The following is a 15,011-nucleotide window of genomic DNA, read 5'->3' as shown; positions in this document are numbered from 1 at the left end:
GTGGGTGACAAGCCTCCCTCACCGCCCCCCCCCACAATCAGGGTTCCCCTGGAATGACTTCTTGCACGGCTCTCAGTGCTGCTCTAGACTTGAAGCAGAGTCCCCCCTCTCCCCCTTAACGTATCTGTGCTAAGCAAACTCTGGAGTGTGTTCCTCGGTGCCCCCCCAGAGCAATGCAAGTCAGAGAGGGAGGCGTGCATGTCTGCGCCAAGGAATGGAACAATGCAGTTCACGAGGATGCCAGCTCTGACCTCTGTCCCCGGAGAGGCCAGAAGCCCAAGAGGCAGAAAAAGTGTTTTTCAAGCAGAGACATAAATGCTCAAAACAGAGGCCTCGGCAGCAGAGGGGGAGGGGAGCGCTACCGCCCGTCTCCCTGCAGCTGGATCTCTCGATAAGCCCCGGTGGCAGCTACGCATACAGCCCCTCCCAGCTCTTCCTCCGGCTCAGGACAGCCTGTTCTGCTGCTGAGACACACGTCACTCCCCCTCACAACCAGGCAGTTCAAACAAGCCAGACAATCAAAGCCCCTCCTGGCCTAAGGGGGGAAAAATAAGAGCCTCTGAAATTTGCCTACAAAGCAAGCACAGAACAAAAAGTCCTCCAAAGAACAAGAGTCTCTGTGCCTCCCGCCTCCAAAAGTTCTCCTCGGCCCACTGCTTCCCCCCCTCCCCAGACTAGGGAGAAAATCCACCCATTCAGCTCTCCCTCTGCAAATTCTTAGCCTGGAAGGGAAGAATCCGTTCCACCACCAACCAACCTAGAACAGGGGGCCAAGGAGACTTGGGAAGAAACCAGACGTACCGTGACATCTTTGTAGAGATGGATAGGGTCGTAATCAATGTCGTGGCTGATGAAGAAGTCATTGGCTACAGCGAGGAGGGTCATTTCAGGCAGCGAGAAAATGTCCATGAACTGCTTGATGGCTGGGCCCTGGAACGGAGGCAGAAAGTGGGGGAAATGGATGGCGAGGCACCAGGCTTTTCCTTGGGGGACCAGACTGCCCTCGGCCAGGCCTTTCCAACCTTCATTCAACACACTATCAATCAGGCACCAACAGGGACAAAAATCAGCAGGCATCCAGTCCAACTTTTTGCTCCAAGGCAGAGCCCTGCACACGTCCTCCTTGCTCTACTTAAAGCCCATAATTAAGACATTCATCCAGCACTGCATCATTTCTTCTACCTTCACATCAGAGATGTGTGGATTTTTTAAAAAATGACCTGGCCGAGGCAGAAGATTAGATATAGGCAATGAGAAAGGGCCAAGGATGGGGAAGAGAGGAGCTACTTCCGGACATGTGGAAGTGTGTCCCCCACCCCGCAACTCCATTCCTTAACCTTCCTTGAGTGGTGTGTACACACACACACAACACCCACTCTGCAATCTTCACAAAAATAATGAGAAGCTTACATTAAAACCTAGGTTCTCAGTATACCAGTTTCTGTGACGGTTACCAGATTCCAAATTTGTACAGCAATCCTGGCATCTCCAGGTAAAGAGACAAGGTAGGAGGTGCTGTGAAAGACCTCAGCGGGTCACCATGGAGAGCCACTGCCAGTCTGGGTAGACAACACTGACCTTGATGGACCAACAGTTTGACACAACAAAAAGCAGCTCCGTGCGTTCTTTATCACAGATATCCTGTGCCCTCTGAACACAGTGTGCACATTCCATTCATTCAGGAACACGTCCTTCCAGCCACTCATTCATAACCACCTACTCCACTCCTTGCCACTCATGCAGGAGAATGGAAAAGCCCCTAGGATGGTTGTTTGTCCAGCAACCTGCTCTCTTGACAGTGTCAATCCAAGAGGGTGGCAAGAAGGGAATCCTGGAAGAATGGCACCCCTAGCTTAAGCCAGCTGCCCTGCCCTTGGCTTACAAGCCACTTCCCAGGTCCAACCCCAGTCCCGCCTGCAACCAGCTCTTCAACCTCAAACCTCAAACAGTGATGCCTTTTACTCCCCACCTCGTTGCCATTTTCATGAAATCTCTGGCTTGGCCCCTTGCAGCCCCATCCTAGGCAGGCTTACTCAGAAGGAAGTCCTACAGACTTCAGCTGGGCTGACTCTCAAGAGAGTGTGCATGACTGAAATCGCACATGCAAAACTAATATATTTCCTGCAAGCTGCTCAGAGTGGCATATGTGGTTCTTCCTTCCACATTTTATCACAACATCCCTGCGAGGTAGGCCATAGCTCAAAGGCCCAGGGTCACCTGGCAAGCTTCAGAAATCCAAAAGTCTACCACTGAATCAAAGCACACAGGCTTTCCTGTAATGAACATGTATCCTTTCCCACTTCCACCACCCACCCATCTCTTGCATGGTTTTTTTTTTATAAACTTTTTATTGAAGTAAAACAATTACAACATACAAACATAAACATGTACAACAAACAATCAATTCAATACATAACATTTTGTTACAGGAGGAAGGTAAGCACGTAAGATTAGAGTTATATACATTTATGGAACTTGTGAACTTATAAGCTACAGTGTGAAACCTCTGGATGGAGTTATTGTTTGTAGAATTTTTGACTTTGGCTGAATGTTATATTTCTCAACATATTCGAAGAATGGGAACCATTTTCCCACGAAATTAGAGTTCTCAGGAAACTTTTCAGCTACATAAAGATCATTGTGGGTTTTTTCCACAATGAAATAATTCCACACTTTTTCGAACCATACTTCAACTGAAGGAGCCGAGTTTTTCTTCCAAACCAACGCTATCTCATTCTTTGCTACTATAAGAAAAGTTCCAATCAATTCTCTTCTAATTTTAGATATAGGTAAATCACCCCACTGATTCAAGAAAATAAGCTTGGGGTCTAACGGGACTATATACCCTGTTATTTCTCTGATTTCTTCGAGCACTTTTCCCCAATAGTTTTTAATCTTGCATGGTTTTAATTTGTAAGCTCCATAGGACAGGCGCCCATCTTCTTGTATTCTACAAAGCATTATGCACACTGAGGTCATAGAAAGAATAAACACAGAATACTCAGGCAGCCAATTTTGCTCTGCTTCACCCTAGTGACCGTGAAAGCCCGGTTCCATGTCACTCTGGACATGGGGTCCAGAGTGGGGACCCCCACGTCCCTTATAAAACCTTATTAAAAACCTCTTTTATAAGGTTTCCCCTTCCATGTGGTGAACTGCTGGCAACAGACGGTACAGTGCTTGTGCTCGAGCACAGCCTAACCGACTGAACGTGCATGTGATCCTCAGGCAATGCTTGCCCAACTTCCACATGTCTGCGCTCTTGCATAAGGTCACATTCTCTGTTCTGCCCTCCTGAAGCACCCTTTGCACATGCCCCAAGTAAATGCAGTGGCCCACCAACACAGACAGATCTGGGAGGTCCAGCCAACAGAGGAGGCACAATCCAGGCTCCTGGCACAGAATATCACTGCAGCTGTTAAAGTTAATGTTTAGGGCACCAGCTGACCCCCCCCCCAGCTCCCCCCTTACAGTAGGGAATCAAGACAGAGACAGTCACTGCCCAAAAGGCTTCTGGGCTGAGCCTACCTTGCCGTAGAAGCCACTAGCCTGGTGCAGGGGGATGTGATGGGTGCCGTCATACATTTCCAGTACCTCCTCATCTGGCACAGGTTTCAAGCCCCTGCAGGAGGCAAAAGAGGGAAAGGGTTGAGTCGCCTGGCTGAGACGGCAGTCAAGTATCTGCCTGATCCGGACCGCAGCAGCTCAGGGCACAGAGCAACACGTTGCATGCTGCTTCACAGATCTAAGTCCCATCAATTTCAAACAGAATTGGCTTCCAGGGGCCCACCACAATTGTTAATGTTGGTTCCTGCAAACCAAGGTTTGTGATTCAGGAGCCACAATCAGAGATTCATGCTTCTTTCCCCGCCCCCTTGGCCAATGCCAACCTGCCCTTCACATTTGCACTAAGTATGGTTCAATACTGCATGCCTGCAAATTCTGGGTAAGAAGAAACCTCTGTGCATGCAATTCTAAACAAGTAAAGGTGGGAGAATTTGTGCTGGGGGATGGAGCAGGGAGGAACAGTGTTTCTCCGAATCTGACTTCCCATTTGAAAACGGGGAGGCTGCATTACATGTGCACGGGACTGAAGAAAGCCTGCTCAGAACGGCAGCTTGCGAAACAACTCCTTCCCCGTGTCTATTAATGGAACAGGCTGGGAAACGAAGTCAGCTCTGGGGCACAGGCTGGAATCTCAGGGTCCATCTTTCCCCCACCGGCCCCAGCTGTCGAACGCTGCTCTGGCACAGATACCTGGAGGACCAACCTGAGTGACGCTTACCGGTATACGGTGCCCAGTTGGATGTAGTGAAAGGCATCTATCTTCATAAGCAAGCCCTAGAGGAGGAAAAAGACAGAGTCACACACACAGAGCCACCCTGTGCCACTCCTTGCCCTCACTGCTCCAAGATCTCATGCTGCTTTAGACAGGTAAGTCCACATTCATTTGTTTAGTTCAGCTGCCTAACACAACTAGCCATACTAGTCATTTGTGCAATGTTTGGGGTGTGGGTGTGGGGAGAAGAGTTTGTTCCTATACCAATATTTCCCTGCCCGACAAGAAGGAGGCAAGTCTTACCACAGGGGAGCAGGCCTTTTCGGTCCTGGCCCCGACCTGGTGGAATGCTCTGTCTTGCGAGACAAGGGCCCGGCAAGATTTGCTTGCATTTCGCCGGGCCTGTAAGACAGAGCTATTCCGCCAGGCATATGGCTGACGCCGGGCAGTGCCCGCCCCCCCGTGAAGGGGGGGTTAAACCATCGCCCCTATGCAAACACAGAGGCATGTATGAACCACTAGGCAGCATGAATTGTTATATTTAATGTTCTTAAATGTTTTTAAATGTATTATTTAATGTTTTTAAATGTTTTTAATGATGTTTGTATTTGTTATCCGCCCTGAGCCTGTGAAAGCAGGGAGGGCGGAATATAAATATAATAAATTAAATTAAATTAAAAGTCAGTATGAATTGGGACCAGAGTATACGAGGCTTGGATCCTAAGAATTTTTTTTTCTGCTGCGTTCTTTCGGAGGTGGTCCTGTGCAGTGGATCTTGTTCCACTAGTGCTGGGATCTTTTCATCGCATTGAAAGTTACTGGTCTTGAGTGCGCAGGCGTGCCTGCTTCAGAGCACAGCACAAGACGAAACAAGGCCTAAGAGCCAAGCCCAGACTGAAATCTCCAGTCATCCACATTCATGGGAGGGTTTGGGCCTAGTCGCTCTCCTTCAGCCTCACCTAGGTTGCCAGTCCTCTGGGCAGGAGACCTGGCGCTCACTTTTGGGTCCTCCTTGCAAGCTTCCAGGAAGTGATGTCATTGCACAAGCCTCATGACGCCCCGGGGACCGCTCCTGCGCTCCACAGCAGGCTGAATCAGCCCGAATTGGGCTGCTGAGGAGTGCAGGAGCACTGCTGGGATGGCGCAACGGGCCCTGGAATGCTCTTGTGCTCCGCAGCAGCCCAATTTGGGTCGCTGTGGAGCCTGGGAGCGCTGCTGGGGCAGCACAAGGGGCTCTGGAGCACTCCTGTGCTCCACAGTGGGCTGAATTGGGCCTGTTTCGGGCTGAATCGGGCCCATTTCAGGCTGAAATTGGCCCACTGTGGTACACAGGAGCGCGCTGCGCCACCAGGGAGTGTGCCTGGAGAGATACGTTCCCCCACCTTTCCCCCTGCTGGCTAGGTAAGCAGGGGGGTGGAGGGTGAGAGCGGGGGATCCCCCCGCCCCCAGCAGGGGACTGGCAACTCTAGTGTAAACTGCCTACCAAGATTGTTGTGAGGTAAAAAATGACCACTGTGAGCTCCTTGGAGAAAGGGCAGGATAAAAATGCAATAGATCGATGTTATTTAGTAAATCTATCACACTTTTAGAGTGTTTAAAAGGCTTCACAGAACAGGTATTACAGTTTCCATTTTTTGGGTGTGGAGGTGGCTGAGGTGCAAGGAATAGTGATTTGGCCGTTGCAAGTTCTCAAGGCTCAGGTAAGAGTTGGACCAGGGACCTCCCACCTCGCAGCCTCAAGTCTGCCTTGCGTTCCTTTCCCATTTGTCCAGTGAGCCAGACAGGTCCCAACGCTGATGTCTCTGGCTCTGGGAGAATAAGAGTCTAGGATAAAACTGTACATTGTTTCAGAGCACAACTGAAAAGGCTGGGTCTCGCCTCCAGAGCTCTGAACAGCTTGAAAGACCACCTCCTCCCATTATACCACCCAGCCCACCAGTTAGGATCCTTTTCTCAAGCTCGGCTCTCAGTGCCCCAGCCTGCAAATGTGAGCAGGGTGGTGACTAGAGACAGGGCTTTTCAGTGGTGGCCCCTTGCCTTTGGAATGCCCTCTCCTTTGAGGCTTACCAGACACCTATCTTACTCTATGTATCTAGCAGGCTTTGTGTTTATTTTATTGCTGGTTATAATATTGATAATTTCCCTTTTCGTTCTTTAGGATTTTGTTGTCATATCATTTTTACTTCATTAACCTGTAGCAGGTCTCTGAAGAAGCAGAATGTTCTAAATAAGTAATAAAATAAGACTCCTGGTTCTCTCTCACCTTGGCAATGTCGTAGTGCAAGCCCCGGATAGCAAAGCTGGGCCAGTATTCGTACTTCAGGATGCCCTTTGGATACTGAGGGGGCAGAGACCAAAACAGACAATTAGCACAGGGGAAGGGGGATGCTGACAGGTTAAAAAGCTTCGGGCATCTCAGAAGAAGTGACATTCTGACAGCATTGTAAGTAAACGTTTTCTTGACTTGTCCACACAGGCAAATTGTTCCGAGTCTGTTTTATGCCGGCTTCTCCGAAACAGGAGGGCTCTCGGCCATAGGGCACCTGCTCATGTTGGGCCTGTCCTCACCACCCTTTGGAGTGACCCCTGCCCACTTTAGACAGAGTAGACACACAAACAAACCAACACAGCCATTCCCACCACCTCAACTCTGGCCTAAGTTGTTCTTCCTGGTTTAACCAGAGTTTTTACATTAAGCACCCCAAACCTGCCCAGCACTGCACCTCTGCTCCAACCACTCAGCCAGCCATGCGAAAGGGATGCCCAGGGGCCCCGTACCTTATACTGCTCCACGAGGATGTCTCTGGCAGTGTTGTAGATCTGGGAGTGAAGGGCAGGAGAATACAGGGCCAGAGTGTAGTCATAGTCAAAGCCGTAGACCCCGATGGTGCTCAACGAGATCTCGTTGTTGGAATAGATGGTGGATGGGTTCAGGAGGTTGCACACCCCTGGGGGGAGCAAGTCTGAAGCAAAAGGCATCGTTGTGAGAGGCGCAGCAGTTACAGCACAACAGCCAGAGAGAGAACGTTTTCTCCCCAGGGCCTCTAATGAAGCTGATGGGCAGTAGATTAAGGACAAACAAAAGGAACTCCTTCTTTAGACAATGAGTGATTGAAATGTGGAATTTCCTACCAGAGGATGTCGTGATGGCCACAGGCTTGAGAAAGGGATTAGACAGATTCATGGAGGAGAGAGGTCTGTGGGTGGCTACTAGCCATGGAGACAAAAGGGAACCTCCTCAATCGGGGCAGCATCAGGGGGAGGCCTTGGGCCTCTTGTGTCCTGTTTGTGGACCGTCCAGATAGGATACCGGGTGAGACAGGACGACTGGCCTGATCCTGCAGGGCTCTTCTTACGTCCTTATGGCCCTTCCAATAACCGGACTGACATATACCCTGACAGCCACAGGACACACACGACTACAGTCGGGAAAGAAGACGAGAGAAATAGCCAGGGAGAGCTGTTGTGTTTATACAGGATTTAGTGGAGACTCAGGTTCGAATTCCCACTAAGCCATGAAACTTGCTGCAAGCCATTCTCTCTAACAACATAACCCACCTCACATGTTTGTTAGGGCATAAAACACCCCTGCTGGATGAGACCACTGATCCATCCGGGTACCAGTCCTGTTTCACAAACTGGCCTCAACCACCTGCCTGGGAGGGCCAACAAACAGGAGACAGAGGTTAAGGACCCGAGGCTCCCCCCTCCTGGCACAGAGATTCGGACGTTGACTGCCTCTGGACGTGGAGGTCATCATGGCTAGCTGCCACCCCTCCTCTCTCCGGATATAACTGCGAGGGGGGCTATATTTCTGCAACGTGCTATTAAGCTGTGCTCTGATAAGTTGTAAAGAGCTATGCTGGCGGTATATTTTGTAACCCTAATGCAGTTTGTATACCATGCTTCATTCTATGTACTCTTATGCCAATAAAGGATTTGTGGATGGACATGAATCTGCTCCATGAATCTGATAACCTCCTTTTAATGCTGTCTATGCTTGGTGGCAGCGAGTCCCACAATTTAATTACTCATTGAATACAGGAGTGTTTCCAGTTGTCTGCCCTGTTCCTATTGCTCACTGACCTCATTGGGTGCCCCATGTTCTAGAATTATGGGGAGAAAAAGCTCCCTCTGTGCACTTGCTCCATCCCATGCATAATTTTATAAGCCTCTATCATGCCTCCCTGTAATAGTCTTTTACTTAACAGAAGAGTCCCGGGCTAGATGTGAAAGGAGAACTGTGGCAGTTCGAGAACTTTTAAACTATGATACTACAAACAGAAGAGAGAAGTGACTTTACCAATAGAAGAAATGTGTGTTTATATTAATCTAAGCTAGGATTATAGTTAACTATAGGAGGGGTGGAATTTATAACTGATACTTAGAAGTGGGATTGATATATTAGAAAAAGTAATATAGCATACATATAGTTATGTAAGGGAAGAGGAAATTATTTAGAGTAATAAATGTTATTAAGTTAGAATATTAACTTAACTATCATTAAGTTTGAATTATGGTTAAGTATAAGATATGAGAAGTATGCTGTTAACTATGGGAAGAAGTATTAGTAAAATTAATTTGGTAAGTATGTTATTAATTTTGGGAAGAAATATCAGTAAAACTAATATAGTATGTATAGACTATAGAGTAATTAGGGCTTAGAGTAAGGATTGCTATGTAGGGATGCTTGATTGTTTAATATAGGATATGTTAAGTAATAAAGGGGGTAGAGGGTTGGAAAGCTGTTGGAAGTCAAGAAGGAGGGGGGAAGGGGGGATTAGGTTAGATTTAATTAGATAGGGTTTAATTAAAATATTGTTTGAAATTATGCTCACCAATAAAAAAAATTTTTTTTTTAAAAAAAGAAGAAGAAGAGTCCTGGGCTCTTTGGCCTTTCCAGACTGGAAAGGTGCTCCAGACCCTTGATCTTCTTGGTTGCCCTTTTCCATACTTTTTCCAGCTCTGCAACGTCCTTTTTCAGATCCAGCAACCAGAACTGCACACAGTGTTCCAAATGAGGCCACGCCGTGTCTCTGTGCCATTTTATTTATATTTGCCCTACTATCCTACCTCTCCCTCCAAATTATCCCCAACGTGGAGTTCGTCTGCTTCATCGCTACTGCACACGGGGTGGACATTTCCATTGAACTATCTCTGCAAGCCCAAGAGCTCTTTCGGTCTTGGGTCTCAGGCCGTTCAGGACAAAATGGACAAAAGATCTCCTTGGAGGAAGGGCAGAATAAAAGATACAGGGACAGACAGGCTGAAGGCAATATGAGGCTCCTTGTTGGCTGGTTCTTCCCTTAGACGGAAGATTAAAAATGGTAATTCAGAATCTCGGTGGAGGCTTCCCTCTTGCGAAAGGGGCCCTGCTCAAGCAGACCAGGACCTTGGCTGCTTCCACAAACGTTGGATAATCCACTTTCAATACTCTTTAGTGAACATTTGGATCTGCTTTTCCACGTGTGGAACAAAAAATCCACTTCCAAAGTGCATTGAAAGTGTATTATTCAACGTGTGTGGAAATGGCCCTTCTTTCCATCACAGAATCTTAGCACCGTCCAGTTGTTGTTCTCCAGCTCTAGTGTCGCAAGAGAAAATCATCTCCACATGCTCACCCACCCCTGCCCTGCATTCCTCAACAGATTACCCCAGATCCAATCTACAATCAACAAGGGGTGGGGATTGCCCAAGAATAGCTTATGTGTCTCTTCATGACAGCAACACCCCTCCTACCTCCTCTTCTTCCAACTTGCTAAGGGTGCAGCAATTGAGGATGTGGCCATTTTTATTCTCACAACAACCCCACCAGGTAGGCTAAGACGAGAGCGCCAGACTTCCCCAAAGCTACCCAGGGAGCTCTGAAGCACAACAGCTCTTTCCCCCTCACCACAACATTGGGTGCAACATCCTCGTGCTGTGCCATTTCCAGCCCCTGCCAGCCAAGAACTTGAGGCAGAGGCAGGGACACCCCACCACAAATTGTGTTGTAGGAAACATTGCGAGGATGAGGCATGGCAGCTTGAGGGCTAGCAACAGCCTGAGATGGGAATTCAACTTTTTAGTCAATTGACCCAGTCTGTCCAAAACTCCACCTCTTGCTCCACATTGGTTTCCTGTATCAATAGCGTCTCTTTCAGCTCTCACCCACAATCATATCCTGAAGTGGCATCTTAGAGGGCCAGGCATTTCCGCTACCCACAGAACACAATCTGTGCCAGGGTCTAACCCCAGAGCCTGTTTTCAGAGCAAGGCTAAATCCCTGGATATGGAAAGTTACAACCAAGTAGTACTGCCTCTTCCTGTACTGTCCGGCCCACATGCCAACCTCCTCCTTACAAGCACCGCTCCCCTCCAGAGGCAAGGCAGGTGGCATCCAGAGATGGAGCTTTCTTCAATGGCTGCACCTTGCATTTGGGACACGCTCCTCTCTGAGTCTTGTCTGGTGCCTACCTTGCTTTCTTTTACGTGCCAAGCTAGAACGTTGCTTTTTGTCCAGGCTTTTAACTTAAGAGTTTTCTTTCTTAAATATGTTACGGTCTGCTTGTGGCCTAAGGATACGGCTGCCAGCCTCCAGGTGGTAACTGGAGCTCTCCTGGAATGACAACTGATCTCCAGGTGACAGAGAGCAGTTCCCCTGGAGAAAATGGCTGCTGTGGAGGGGGGACTCTGTGGCATTATACCATTCTGAGGCCCCTCCCCAAACCCCACCCTCTCCAGGCTCCACCCCCAAAATCTCCAGGCATTTCCCAACCTGGACCTGGCAACTCTACCCAAGGATCATATTCTCTACACCATTTTAGGCTGCTCAGCGTATATTTTATGTCATCGCTATGTCACCGTGGCTAGCGTCACCTCCTGTTAGTGGCTTTTAAAATGGCCTTTGGCTTTAACGGTCGTTTTAACATTTTAGATATAAGTTGCCTTGCGCAGGTCACTGGAAAGGAGGCATATAGATTTTCTGACTACATGAAGCCTTCATTAATCCAGGAATAACCACGGCCCCTCCTCCAGAGCAGCAAGTTCCTCTACTGGAGAGAAGGTTAAAAGCCGGCCTCAGGCCTTTTGAGGGGACGGGGATAAAAAAAGAGTTGGTTTAAAGAGAGGTGAAGACCACACATCTCCTTCCAGCCATAAAATACAGCCTCCATTTGCCTTGGGAGAAGGTGAGGTTGTTTAACCCTTCGGTCTTCACGTGGTTTCACTCTCTCTGCTTTTAAAAGAGCACGTCTAAAAGGAAAAATGTGTGTGTGTGTGTTTTAATGGACAGGTCCTTCCTCCTGTAAAATGCTACTATCAGTGTGTGTGTGCGTGTGTGGGGGGGGTGTCAAATAATAAATACTGTTCTTCTAGACAGATTAGTGCCCCACTCAGAGCAGCAAACAAAGTCAGTGTTATCATCATCCCCACAAGGCAGCTGGGGAGATGGGCCAAGAGTTTTAGTAAGGATTTGTTATTTTATGTAGATGCTTGCAAGCTTGACTGGGTGACACCAGGGGGGTTTTTTGTGTGTGTGTTAACTCTTTTGAAATTTTTGGAATAAAAACACCTTTTTTCCCTTTGTGTGCCTTGGTTCACTGTCTCTAACACCATAAACTGTGTCACACCGGGTGAACTTATGCTCAGAGACAAAGGGGTAATAACTCCCTGACAAGTGCCTTACCCAAGGCCACCTGCTGAGCTCACGGCAGCTGTGGGTTTCACACCAGCAGAGTGCTGCTTTGCAGCCCAACCACTTTACCACTAATAACAAAAGAGAGGGTTGGAGGGTTCAGCACCCTCTCCCTTTCCGGCATGGCCTTGAGGCAAAGAATGCAGGAGCCTGTGACCTGCATTTTAGGAAACCAAAAAACAGGGGAAGGTCTGTGCAGCATTTCCAAGGAAGGGACCAACGTCCAAGCAAACCCAAAGTTCACAAGTATTCCTGTAATCCTGGCAGTATGAAGCCAATTTAATGTACACTTAGAAAATCCACTTCTTCAATTTTGAATCCAATCTTTTATTCTTCTCTTTATAGGTCAAGAAGTCACAACTTTTGCCGTGTCCCCCCAAAGGGAGCTCCCGGCGGGAGATTGGCAACAGGTTTGCCAGCCTCGTTTTTTCCCATTTCGCCACAACCGCTTCTTCACGGCCACATTCAATTCCCTACAGATTGTAACAAATAAAATTTTCAATGTCAAAATAGCTTGTCAATGCTTGTTCAAACAGTGCTCATACTGATACATTGTATCAGTAATTACAGGATTACAGGAACACTTGTGAACGTGCATTTTAGGGACAGAAGCAGATATCTAACTTTTACCTTGTCTTCACCACACCCCCACGCAAATCAGCAACTGAAGCTCTCCCTATTCTACGGCACCACAAGGCACTTCTCCGCCTTCGCTATCATAGCTGAGCAGCGCCTTCCTCTACAGAAGCAGCATCCCTTTAGAAGAGCCAGCAAGGTTGAGCACCTTTTTGTGCATTCAACAGCTGACTGGATGCTGTTGGGGAAAAAACGGTGGGCTACACTTGTCCTGCCGGATCAGGCCAAGGCCATTCTTCTGCTCCTCGTAATACATACGGCTTAGCTACTGCTCAGCATGGATTCTGTAACACCACAAAGCGGCGCCACTTGCAGGCAGTGGCAAGGTTGACAAGCGTGGTGGGCCTGGTGCAGCGAACACGCAGTGCCCGTTTTAGCAGAAGGGCTGCTCCTGTAAACATCTTGGGGCTGGAGCAGGCACGCTTACGCAGCAGAACCCAACTTCTGCTGGGTAGTGATGAGTCAGCCAGTCTGGGAGCATGGAGTACGTGTGGCGTCACCCTCTGTTTTCCATCCCCCCCCTCCCCAAACTGGTCTAGCTGGAAATGAACCCCTGCACTCAGCACAAACAGCATCCCTGGGCCAGAAGAAACAAGGGCAAGGAGTATCCCAAGCTCAGCCAGCCCGGGGTCAATGCAGCAGGCAGCGCACAGCACAGCAACGGCTGCTGATGCCATGGCGGCTCCGGGGGAGGAACGGGCAGTGCCCAGGGAATTGTGTGCGGGAGGAGGGCAAGGGAAGGGAGGGAAGAGGAAGGCCCAGCGGCTCCATAAAAAAAAACTGATCAAGACTGGGAACTCAGCCCCTCCGCACTAAATAAACTATTCACTTTTAAAGCAGGGCGGGATTAAACACAATGACACAACATCAGCTGGACCAACACACACCCCTTAACTCTGGATTTGCTTTTGAAAGCACCTGTATGGACTCCCAAAGTCATCACTGAATGGAAGGGCTTGGAGCTCCTTCTCAGGCCACCCCACAGGGGTCACTGGGCTCGGCCAGCTGCCTTCCAGGACAGCGCCCCCCCCCCACCGGACCTTTCCGGTAAATTAAAGGGCCGGTCCTCACACCTCCCCCCACACAACAGATCTAAACAACACAAGAAACGACGCCGGTCTCCGCTCCAGGTCAGAAAGGGTTACACAAAAGGCATGCGCCTAGATGCACTCCGATCTCCCTCCTCTGGGACCAGACCCGGGCGGAGGGGGGAGAGGGGGGCTGGCCTGCAGCCTCTGGAGCAACCAGGACTCCCGAAGCACCCTGAAGGCCAACGCGGACTGCAGCGCCGGCCGCCAGCCCAGAAGAGCGCCCGCCTCTGGACGGCGCCCCCGCAGGGCTCTGCCTTGCTCCTCGGGCACCAGAGCCCTGCCCGCAACGCCGGATCCGGGGCCCGGAGCGGAGCCTGCAGACAAAGGCGGCGGGGCGGGGGCAGCAGGGCCTGCGGGCGGCCAGAAAAATCCCCCCCCCCCCCGCGCCAGACCCGAAGAGGAGAAAAGGAGCCGACGCGGGGCAGCCAAAAGGCGGAGGGGGCGAAACGACGCGCCAGAAGCCGAGGCGGCGGCGGGGAAAGCGGGGCCGAGAAGGGCCCGGGGCCACCCCGCCCGTGCACGCCCACCACGGCTTCGGGGAGCCGGACCCGAGCGGGAGGCAGCCAGGCTCCGGGGCCCGGGAAGACGAAGCCAACGGTCCCAGGCAGGGCTGCTCGGAGCGTCGCCCGGGAAGAACCGAGGGGGCTCACGCCCGGGAAAGCGCCGGAGGGGCTGCGCCGCAGGGGCTTGGCTCAGCGCCACGAGACCCCCCGCTCCCCGGCCCCGGCCTCCGGCTCCTCGGAAGCGGGGCTGCCGCTCTGCGAAGCCCCGCGCCGCCCTCGCCGCCCGCGCTCACCCTGCACCAGCCGCTTCATCTCCCCGTAGCGCGCCCAGAGGAAGCTCTTGTTGTCCAGCCCGGGCGCCGGAGCGCTGCTGGAAAAGGCGCGGGCGGGCGGCTCTTCCTCGGCGGGCAGCTTGCGACTGCCGTAGGGCGGCCGGGGCTGGGCGGGCTGGCCGGGCGCCTCGGCCCCGAGGCCGGTGCAGTAGGAGGCGGAGGGCGCCGCCAGGCGCAGCAGCCCGGCCCGCGCGGCCAGCCCGGCCATGGTGCCAGAGGCGTCTGCGGCGCAGCCGAGCGCGAAGGGCGGGCGGGCGGGGAAGAGGCTCCGCCTCGGCGCCTCGCAGCCCCTCGGGCCAAACTCCTCCCCGCTCCTCCTCGAAAGGAAGCCCCCGCGCCCGGGCCGCTGCGTTCCCAAGCAGGGCAGCGCTGCCTGGACGGCCCAGGCCAGCCCCGCCGGCTGAACGGGTCGGCGCCGGTTAGCAATGGGAAGGGAGGCTGCCAAAGAGGCTGTGCAGAGGCAGGACTAGAAAAGGCGTGGAAGTGAATTTAATG

General features: G+C 51.0%; 1 protein-coding gene across 1 annotated transcript in view; it reads right to left on the bottom strand.

Moving 5' to 3' along the window:
* LOC129346073 (5'-nucleotidase domain-containing protein 2-like) overlaps positions 1 to 14,741 on the bottom strand; it is a 28,349-nt gene extending 13,608 nt beyond the window's left edge. Inside the window, exons 1-6 of the mRNA XM_055003341.1 lie at positions 14,478 to 14,741; positions 7,058 to 7,242; positions 6,543 to 6,617; positions 4,286 to 4,341; positions 3,529 to 3,622; positions 802 to 930 (exon numbers count right to left, since the gene is read on the bottom strand). Of these exons, the coding sequence (XP_054859316.1) occupies positions 802 to 930; positions 3,529 to 3,622; positions 4,286 to 4,341; positions 6,543 to 6,617; positions 7,058 to 7,242; positions 14,478 to 14,724 (786 nt within the window). The 5' untranslated portion in view covers positions 14,725 to 14,741. The remainder of the gene's footprint in view (positions 1 to 801; positions 931 to 3,528; positions 3,623 to 4,285; positions 4,342 to 6,542; positions 6,618 to 7,057; positions 7,243 to 14,477) is intronic.
* Positions 14,742 to 15,011: the final 270 nt, after the last annotated feature.

The sequence above is a fragment of the Eublepharis macularius genome, chromosome 19, assembly GCF_028583425.1.
Source record: "Eublepharis macularius isolate TG4126 chromosome 19, MPM_Emac_v1.0, whole genome shotgun sequence".
In the NCBI taxonomy this organism is placed as follows: Eukaryota; Metazoa; Chordata; class Lepidosauria; order Squamata; family Eublepharidae; genus Eublepharis; species Eublepharis macularius.
The sequence above is the reverse complement of the archived record's forward strand: the minus strand, read 5'-3'. Positions and strand labels throughout refer to the sequence as shown.